The sequence below is a fragment of the Formica exsecta genome, unplaced genomic scaffold (assembly GCF_003651465.1).
Source record: "Formica exsecta isolate Colony F162 unplaced genomic scaffold, ASM365146v1 scaffold51, whole genome shotgun sequence".
Lineage (NCBI taxonomy): Eukaryota > Metazoa > Arthropoda > Insecta > Hymenoptera > Formicidae > Formica > Formica exsecta.
The window spans coordinates 1,108,616-1,119,495 of record NW_021852343.1 but is presented as its reverse complement, the minus strand read 5'-3'; the positions used below and the strand labels follow the sequence as shown (position 1 = coordinate 1,119,495).

The window sequence follows — 10,880 nt, the reverse complement described above, 5'->3', positions numbered from 1 at the left end:
TTTAAAATATTTATCTTTTATTGAAAAAGAACAGTTTTAGATGTCTTAGAGAGAGTTGAGAGAGTTAATGACTTATTTTGGCGCCAAAAAATTAAGACTCAATCAAAATTGAGTAATATAATCGTATGATTATACGTTATAACGTAGAATATTTATCTTTTATTGAAAAAGAACAGTTTTAGATGTCTTTTAATTTATAGAGAGAGTTAATGACTTATTTTGGCGCCAAAAAATTAAGACTCAATCAAAATTGAGTAATATAATCGTATGATTATACGTAACTATTAGTATAACGTAGTTATGTAGAAGAATAATGCTTTCATGAATTTCATACAAGTTAATTGGCGCTTCAAATGCATAGACTTAAAATTAAATTTATTCCTTATACGCGTATACTCCTTATACGAGCCTGCAGAAACTTCTGCTCTTAACATGACAAGACCATCAAGTATTGCTAAAGGAAGATGGCACGAGGAGAATGAAAATGGATAGATGGATGTGGTTGTTAATGTGTAATAACCTCGAAGTGAGAAGCAAAATGAGAGAATGTGAACAATGGATTCCACTTTATAACGCTCTCCAGATCACCGGAAATAAATGTTTAACGTCATGATTAACATGATAATACACAGTGGTATGAACGGGGATATGAATATGTTCGGATAATGTTGGTTTTCGTTAGTTTTTAGATAAAAAAAGAAGGAAAGCTCGGAGAAAAATATCTTCTAAAAAAGAAAGAAGGATACAAAGAGGCACATACGATATACACGTGGCATTACTACTTAAAATATATATGATGTAAAAACATACTCAAAATACTTTTAAATAACTAAATTGATATTACTTGAAATATTGAACACATTTACATGTGTGTATAGTGCTAATTCCCGGTTTACAACAAAATCGAAGGATGATGTCTCGAGATTTTTGTTAAAGGAAAAACAGATCAGATGATAATAATAGATCGTGTGGTCAATTCAAATTGACAATATGATTGTTTCTTGCATAAAAAGGATATGAAACACGATTTGATGACGAAAATCGTCGGATCGTGAAGCAAGCGCATATTCGCGGTTTCTCGAATTCGATTCCATATGAAACAAAGTCTTCTTTATGTTTAACTTTAGACGACGTGAACGTATTTTTCGCTTTTACGGGAAATATCGAGATTCAACTTGGAACCTCCCTCGTATCCAGCCACTTTATTGCACCCCGAGTAGACGATAGCTGAAACTCGTAAAACGAACCTCTGTGATTTGTGTACCGCTTGCTGTCTGACACGGCGATCATTCCAAACAGGTTATTTAGGTTCAATTAAACTTGTTGGTAAACCGTTGATATTTATGCGCATTTTTTTCTCTCTCTCTCTTTAATATTGTAATATGTCGTAGTATTTGAATAAAAGAAATAGTAAAAATAGAGAGTAAAAGATAATTGCAAGCTTTCTTGCATAACATTCTTGTATTTCTTTTATTTTTTTATATCTTGAGAAATTTTTTTAATTTTGCAGATAATTAATTGCATCAAATGTATACAATTATACAAACAATTTTATAAACATTTTATATATTGTATATAATATTTAATATATTTAAAAATATAAATCAATTTATACAATTTTGAATACATTTAATTTATATATGTTTGAGTAAATATTTATTTTTATACATGTGAGTAGAGAATGCATGTATGAATAAATCTATAATAATAATTTATATTTGTCTTTTTATATTTTCGAAATATCATATCAAAGTCATGTTATACTTGAATTTAATAAATATCGCAAATAATGCAAAACTATCTTTGATGAGATACTCTAATCAAATTTCTTTGCACGATATATTCCAACGTGCCGCGAATGTCGATATTCGCACCGCGTTACGTGAATACTGCGGCAATATTACGTTCTTCTTTTCTCGCACCTTAGGAAAATGAAATTCCTACGTTATAGAGGGGATGCGGACATCTCTATAATTACGAACTTCGACCAGAGTTCCGAGTGCGCTCTACACACACACATACACAGATAAATACATGCACACGTCATACAACCAATTATACGGGCTGCTGCAAACATTTGCTTAGAATTCAGAATTAGAACGCCGTATTGGACGAAATCACTGACTGTGGCCGCGCCAGGCTGACACATGGCGCGCTTAACAATAACCATCCGGATGTTGTTCGCCCCTCGCTTGAATAATCCTCCTTCATTCTCATTTGCAAGGAAATTTGGAGTGACACAATTGAATCGTCATTAGACAACTGGAATAACGCATTGGATTTCAAATAAAAATAGCTATCATTAAAATATATTTAAAATAAATATGAAATGAATATATTTAAAATAAATAGCTATAATTTTTCTTGAAAATTTTACAATTATATATATTATTTTTGAATATCCATCACATGTTTTTCATGTTTATAATAATCATAATCTATAACGTAATTGATAATTTTATCGTGGGAGAATTATATCATTCTATTTATTTAATAGCGTTAACTATTCCATATCCGCATTTATATTGGATCTCAGAACATATATCGTAGATCAAATATTTTAGAGGAAAATATTCTAAATTTTTAAATAAATTTGTTTATTTCAAACATGTTAGCACCACGTTATTTCCTAAAAAGTAAAGCGCGATATAAATAGATATTTGAATAACGTGTAAGTTTCTAGATTCTTATATTATTTATTGCTTATGAATAAAATATCGTAAAAGCAAATTGTGAATCTCGGAGTTAATATAATCGGGCAGCATAATTTCACATTGGCGAGCGACAAAATTTGATTAATCTCATTCTACTCTGTCGAATGGGATTAATGGAGGGGACACATTGTCCAATTAAAATATTGTCGCGCGACAGATGTGACGCGGGAAACGATCATCTGCCGCGAGGTGAACGCTGCTGCGTTTTAAGCGCCCGTGAGACATACTCGGTCCAGAAATGGAGAGCGTAAAAGCGCATTAAGCACGAACGGCGTCGAAATCTAGACGGAAAGGTCGTAAAAACTGGAATAGACGGGCACGGAGAGGAATCCAACCGAGCACTCTACCCGAAAGAGCAGCGCACCTGCTGACACGTGTGATTTACCGGCGGGAATGTCCTCATGAGCGCGTGCATTTCGCGCAACTCCGTCGTGGTGCGAGAGAAAAAAAAAGCGACAATTGTTAAGGTATTATTTCCGGTCACTCCTGCGCGTATATACACGCATTCGCCGCTCTTTATTACGATTACGATAAATTCCGGATGTAATTGAATGTGAGCAAGTTATTAAACGTGTTGATAAATTGCACGCCCCGACTACGTCCACGTGACAAATATTTTGCGAGCTGCGCGATTAATATTGAAGGGAACACCCGATATCGATGGTGAACATACAAAGGGGCCGCTTAATAAGCTCGCTGGATCTTCGTAAATCATTTTGATCGATAATGCGATTGATCTGGTATTTTGCTGGTATGGCTCAATCGCAAAGTGTTATACGATATTATATTATGCGTTATTGTACAGTTTATCACGTATGATAACGGTGATATAGTAATCGATATGAATTTATTATTGTTTGGAGAGTTTATCATTCAGACAAATTTATTAAATTTTAGTTCAATATTTAAAAAAGAGGGAGTTAATTTTTTATCTAAATAAAATATTAATTAAGCAAAATTAAATTGTATCGTGTATTTTTTAGAAAATTGCAAATAGGTGGAAATAATTTAATTATATTAATATGCACTGTGTATTTTCATATGTCATTTATAAATAGAGATATAAACTTTATAATCTTTTTTCTTTGTTAAAAAAGAGTATTGATATACTCTTTTTCTAGAAGTATATTATATTCATAGAATTAAATGAAGAGAGTATCACGTGGTCGAATCAAGTTATTTTAGATTTTATGCAACTTGGTTTACCTGAAAGCGCAAGTATTTTTTTTTCATATAAGGTTTCCCGGCGATTAAAACGCGTGTGACACGTTTTCTATCTGACATGAGAGAACTAGAGAAGACCACTTTACTTTCTAAAGAATTAAGTTTTGTTACGGAAATATCTGGCATACCAGCGCTTTTACAGAATCTGAAATAGTGTGTTTAATTTATATGCTACTGTATCTTTATTTAGTTTCTAATATACAACAAATCTATTCACTAAATCGCTTTTCTCTTGAGGAATGCGAGAAATCTGTGGGTGACGTCGAAAAGCATATATAATGCATATCTATTAAAACACAATTTAATATAATATTAATAATACCATAAAGCTCTAATTTAAAAATTAAAATTATTTTAGCAATAAAGTTATATATATATAGACATTGAAATATTTTTTTTTTTTTAATGTTAAATTAAATAGTACATCAGTATTTTTAAATGGTAGATATTTAACTTTTTTTTTTGTTCAATAACATAACGTGTTGAAAGGTGACGATGTGACATATTGCTCCGTGTAATTATCTGAAATGAAAAAACTCGGTCTTTATCAAATAGGATATTTTTGGGATACTAAACCTGATAAAAATTAAAAAATTTATAATAAATAGTTTTCTGATTTTTAAGAAATTTCAACAAAATTGAAATATCTGATTTTTAAATGACAGTACTTTGTTAATTTTGAACTTTTTTCTAATGAAATTAAGTTTAATGTCCCAAAAAGATCTTACGGAATAAAATCAACCCGAATTTTTTTATTTCAGACAATTATACGAAGAGTAGCATATCACGTTATGGTAACATACTATGCGTATTAAACAAAAAAAAAAAAGCTAAATATCCAAGATTTAAAAATACTGATGTACTATATAAATATCAATAAAAACGTATGTAAAACGTCAAAAGATCAATTTCTATTATTCTTCGCAAAAAAAAGTTTCTAAGGATCATGAATTTTTCTAAAAGGATCATGAATGCTGCTAAAGTAGGATTGGGCACTAAAGCAAGAGCCGATCGTGTGGCATCCTTTTGTTTCTCGTTCGTTTCAGTGTCACGGCGAGCTGCGCTATGCCGGTTGGCGTCTCGGCGCCGTGTTGCTGCTTGCCGGCGCGGACGTCGCGTCTCTGCCCATCCCGGCGTTACTCGGATGCGGCCGAGTCGGCTGGGCGGCACATGTCGCAGGCGCCCTGGCGGGTCCGCTTCTGGGTCTGGCCGTGTTCCCGAACCAGAGTAAGAAGGACGCCCGCGGCCGCAGATTCGTGCGATACGCGCGACTGCTGTCCGCCGTGAGCGTGATGCTACTGATCGTCGGCGCCGTCCTCGGCAACGTCTATCTGATCGCTCTGCCGCAGCTCAGGAAGCCGTCCTGACAGAGAATCGAGATGCTCGTCAAGCTCTGCAGACGGTCCTTCCTGATCGTCAAGATCCGAGAGGCCGCGGAAAGTGTGTTCGAGTAGAGGCTCGTGTGTGGGCCGGAAAAAGAACAGATAACGCGGGAAACGAACTGCGGACTCGTATCTTGGGATCTGAGCATCGATCTGCCAGGTGAATCTTTTCGCTTTCGAATCTCGCAGGGATCTCGCGCGATCAAATCTCGTCGTCTATTACGGAAAAACGCGATTCGCGATTTCGACAAACGCGCGTGAAAGTTTTTACTCCGGAAGGGAATCACATGATCGATACCCCAAGATGCTTGTAAAGAGACTTGAAAATTCCTGTTCAGTAAGTCGGTAGGAGAGCAAATACCAAAGATCGACAATTCGTCGAATTCGTTCATGCTGCCATTAGAATCTCTAAACTCTCAGAGTTCGATGAAATGTGCGGTAGAATGATGGAATACTTTTAAGTGAATATAAATTGTGGCTCTCTCGCGTCTGATACTTTGATAAATTTGATATTACAGACATTATGAAGGTAAACGTCGCGACTTTTTTATGGACAGATAAGAGAACATATAACTGCCAATTACAACTTTTTAATAGGATCGAATTGCACATGATTAATATTTAACGATACAATTCATAATGATTTCTCGTTATGTCAATCTCAACGCATCTGCGAAAAAAAAAGAGACTATGAAAGTGTGACGTGTGTGTATAATAAAAATAAGAAAAATTATAATACACAATTTAAGGTGGCTGAAACGATTTGTATTGACGGCTCACGCAGGTAAGTGATCCAGCGATGGGAACGAATGAAATTTTATTAATAGAATGTGAAAAGTAAATTTATTTAAATAAAAATAAGGAAACAAACAGGATATTGTTATAGCTCGCGTGGTAAGAATCACGATTTCGAGTATATTAATGTTAGTACATCGCTAACAATGTTGAGACGACAATGGAATACTTTAATTCTTTCTATTATTCATATTAACGATTTAGCGTGTACGAGATATGTAAGAAGGTGTATAAAAAAATAAAGCGATCACAATATTATTAACGTAAACGTGTTATGATATAACGAAGATTTTAATAATGACAAGATAAATGTATCGATCGTTAATAAAGCAAAGTTTAACAACATGCGACTGACTTCGAAGCGAAACTACGTAAATTTTAAACGAACTAATTTCGCTGTTGTAGAGATATGACATCGTAATCTTGAATCATCTTTTGACGTTATCAGCTAATGTAGAGCGAGAGGGTAACGGGATGTGCAAAATAAATTTCTTCACATTAAACCACAGTCCTGCCATATTTCCCGATAGATGTCCAAGAGCGAGAGCCAATCTCTTTTATAGCGATAACCATAAAGTAAAGATAATCGCGTTTCTATCTACGAAGCTGTAAAATTTGCAGAATATTTCTAGCGTAGTGTCTTTGTAATCACGATGTGCAGTGGTCGTTAAGAGTTCGTGTGTGTTCAGATTCAGAAACGTTCATCAATTTTCGACACCCCGTGCTGTTTCTCTCCGCTTAAATTTAACGATTATCGAGAGATTATCGATCGTGTGTGTTCAGATTCAGAAACGTTCATCAATTTTCGACACCCCGTGCTGTTTCTCTCCGCTTAAATTTAACGATTAATGCATCGTACCGAGAGCGATAATAGATATCGTCACTACAGCTTGAATTAATACACAGCTCGATTAAACTCGCGCTTGTCAGAATTTTTTAACAAACAAATCGACGAAAATAAGGAACTTGCGATAACGCGTCGTGTCTCGTTTCTTTCGAATAAAAATCATATTTAAGCGATCTAATCTATTATTTTCATTCCAAGTACTTGATTTTTAATCGAATATAATTTCTAGTGTGTGTGGTGTCACACATTTTTAAAGAGATTTTGTTAATATTTTAGATATTACTAGAAAAATTTTTATTGCGCGCGCTATTAAAGAAATTTATTTTGGTGCCGAAATGAATCATGGCGTGTAATACACGCAAGCATGTAATGATATAGAATAAAAAGAATCATATATGTGCGCGGAGAAAAATAATGTGTTCTCCTTCAGGCAATTAGTAGTATACCTACTTGTTTATCAATGTTACGAGGCAAACTGGCTGTGATTATGTTAGTGTTATCGTCGACACAATTACATTATGGAACCTTGTAAATAGGAATTATTAAATATATGATTACGTACGTACACACATACATACACACACATTCGTACTGTGATTCGCCGCGAGTACATGTAATGAGCCTCCCCTCCCCCCCCCCCCCCCCCCCTCTTCCCCGTTATCTCCATTGTATATCGAAACAACCGATTGCCTGCAATAAAGTCGAGTGAATCGTATGATGTTTCATAATACAAACTGATACGACCTTTATCGAAATATTCTCCTCTCTGTGTTCGCATTATTAAAACTGTTCCCATTCAATATCCGCCATTATTATTCCGTTTAATTTCGAAAGCATGATGTTTCAAAGATTAAAGTTAATTAGGTTGACAATTATTTTGCGTTAATAACGATTGAACAGCACACCGCCCCTTTTATCAGAGATATTCATCTTCCTAGGCAATTTCCGATGTGTGTACTGATTACATATTTTAATAACGTAATTGTTACTCAACATTATACACGCGCGTTTTCTCTATATTAAAATAATATCTTCATAAAACTTATTTCTTTCAAAAGCATTATATTAATTTTTTTCAAAAACTAAGTAAAACTTCGTGCTAGATATATATATATATCCCACTATACTCTCTATGAAAGAAAGAGGAATGAAAAGAAGAGAATAAGAACCAGAAAATTAAAGTGGGATGATATGAAAGTTTATTACAACGGGTTATATATATATAGTACAAGAGCCTCTATGCGGCATTCAAAGTGGAGCCTGTCAATTTTAAAATTGGTTTAAGTAAATAATATATTATCGATAAATATAACGCACGATCTGTTTTTCTTCAAGAAGAGCGAAAGATTTTATTATTTGGTAAAGTATGTGATAAAATTTTTACGCTCTTGTTCAAAACGAATATATAAGGATATATAAGAAAATCGCGAATTTTCTCTTCGAAAATGTGAACGCTTGCAAAAATATGTTGCGACACACACATAAAAGAGAAAACTCTCGAAATATTTAATAAACGCAACGTTTTATATAAATTACAACACACAAAGCATTCCTTACGACTCTCGATATAATATAATAGTTACAACAGAATACGGAATTTAATGTGCTTGCATTTCATAACGTCTATTATATTATTTTTAATGTACTTCTCTCTCTCTCTCTCTCTCTCTCTTTTTTTAACTATGGCGCCGATTCAACAAATAAAACTAAAAATAATGCATATAATATTAATCAAGTCGACGTCATGATCTTTAAAATTATTTTAGCATCATCGTCAACTTCATTGTTAACTGATTTATTCTATTTATATATATTTATATATGTATATATAATAGACAATAATATAATTGTTGAATCGGTGATGCTATTGAGATCGTTATCATAACTTAAAAACTAACATAAGTATTCTCTCTTATATTGTTATTCATGTTCACATTTACAGAAGATTGGCAAAATTCTCCACAAGACAATCTTCATAAGTTAGGTTTTCTGATATCAAATAACTTTTTTAATCAGACTTGAATATTGATTTGTGTTGAAAGGGAAAAGAAAATATTATTTGACTCGAAGTAGATTCACAATCTCGTGCAAATTCATTCCTCTTTTGTCAACATTTTAATTTCTTATTATAAATGTTTATCAATGTTAAAAATTAATCGATAACTGGTGTACAATAGTACACGTCACAAATCTCATTAGTCTACAAAAGACATGTAATTTAGCGAGATAATTTGAATATTGCAAGAGCGTCTCCGCGTCTCAAATGGTTATTCTCCCTTCTCCCCCATCCCGCCGTAGTATTCCACAACCGGGGGTATCTTTTGCATTCGGTTTAGTGAGATAAATTACGAAGATAAATCAAAACGACACCCCACCTCCTTGCCGTCTCTCTCAACCCGCGATATAGACGGATAATTCCCATTAAAGAGGAAAGGCGGTCGGGGCGGGCGAATACCGCGCTAACTTCCGCCTTCATCCACTTATTCTTCGAGGCACGGAAGAACTATTCCTCACAATTACATCCTGATCGATCCGGCCAGAACGTGGATTCTTCTAAGACTCGCGTTTATGACCGTCGCGCGACATCCCCGGAATAATGTTCGCCGATACAAGGGAGAGAAAACGACAGATACGAAGGAAATTAGAAAGAGGAATCTGGGAATCCCGGGATAAGACGACGATCGCGGTGAACTATGGGCCGGATTACGGGTGATACCTCTAATCGAGGGAAGGATCGATTACGTGCGCGAAGAAGACGAAGGAAAATCACAAACTGACATTAATCAATTGATAAAAAACCGCGAAACAAGCGATTATTAAAGGAAACGTATTCTCTACTTTCGAGTGTAATATCCAAGTTGTATTACTATCTCTCGAAAAGAGTGTTATGTGCGTATTAAAACTTTGTATGACCGAAAGCTCACTAAATCTCTTGCGCTATATTATACTTTTATTCTCTTTTAAACTTTGCTTTAAACTATCTATATAATTCACAACAGACTTATAATTCAAAACACACAAAATAGATTTGAAAAAAGTAAAATATATATGTATATGAAAAATATATATCAGGAGATACATTAAGAGATATGCAACATATAAAATTCTATCTTTATCAATAGAATTGTAGATCATTCGAAGTAGATTTTAAATCGGAATACAAACTATTCCTCGTTAAATATATCTTTGAAAAATAATGCTGAAAAATATTTTATCCCCGAAGAAAATTACTCTGTAGGGAATACTCTTCCATTAATAATTTCGGATCCGATGCTTGAGCTTCATTAGTTTCTATACATAAACTCGCCTGTGCGCATTTGAGACGAAAACTCGGGGACTACGGAGATTACGGAGACTACATAATGATCCGACCAACGCGATACAAATACGCGCGCGGATATTACATCCAGTTAGAGTAATCTGACCACGGACGTCGGTGTCTCGTTATCGAGGGTCATCGAGACCGAGTATATCGGTTCTACCTGGATAATTACGTGGTCCAAGTTGTCCGAAGTTTTGGTCGAAGATTCATCGCACTGTCAGAATGTCTTGGCGGAAGATACAACGGCGAGCAATCTTGATAGTTTCAGATATTCGTGGTTTCGGACAGTATCTCTAATTATACCGATAGTAAATTATATTAAATTCTGCGATTGCAGCAAAGATATCAAAAAATACGGAAGAGGAATCGCAAGAAAAATTTTTATCAACTACCTTTCTCTAGCAAATTTCGTAAATGTAAGATATAAAAATAAATATTACAGTGATTTTTTTGTCAACCCGTGTTTCTGATAAGGCCATTGACTTTATCTGGCAAGATTTATCGTGACAGATTTTTTAGACTTTAATATTTTTGAACTTAAAATTCTTTTTGTAAATGTCTATTATATAAAATATTTATTATATTTTATATTTTAT

The 10,880-nt window shown here is 34.2% G+C and overlaps 1 protein-coding gene across 1 annotated transcript; it reads left to right on the top strand.

Moving 5' to 3' along the window:
• The first annotated feature begins 4,905 nt into the window (after positions 1-4,905).
• Positions 4,906-5,305, top strand: LOC115241770. The gene is made up of 2 exons (XM_029817700.1): positions 4,906-4,938; positions 4,985-5,305. The coding sequence occupies exons 1-2, from the start codon at positions 4,906-4,908 to the stop codon at positions 5,303-5,305; spliced, it is 354 nt and encodes a 117-aa protein (XP_029673560.1).
• The last annotated feature ends 5,575 nt before the right edge of the window (positions 5,306-10,880 follow it).

Bases quoted from the DNA above. Each gene is read 5' to 3' on its own strand.
- LOC115241770 (XM_029817700.1), top strand. From the start codon at position 4,906: ATGAATGCTGCTAAAGTAGGATTGGGCACTAAA. The intron at 4,939-4,984 runs GCAAGAGCCGAT...CGTTCGTTTCAG, and splicing joins AAGTAGGATTGGGCACTAAA to TGTCACGGCGAGCTGCGCTA.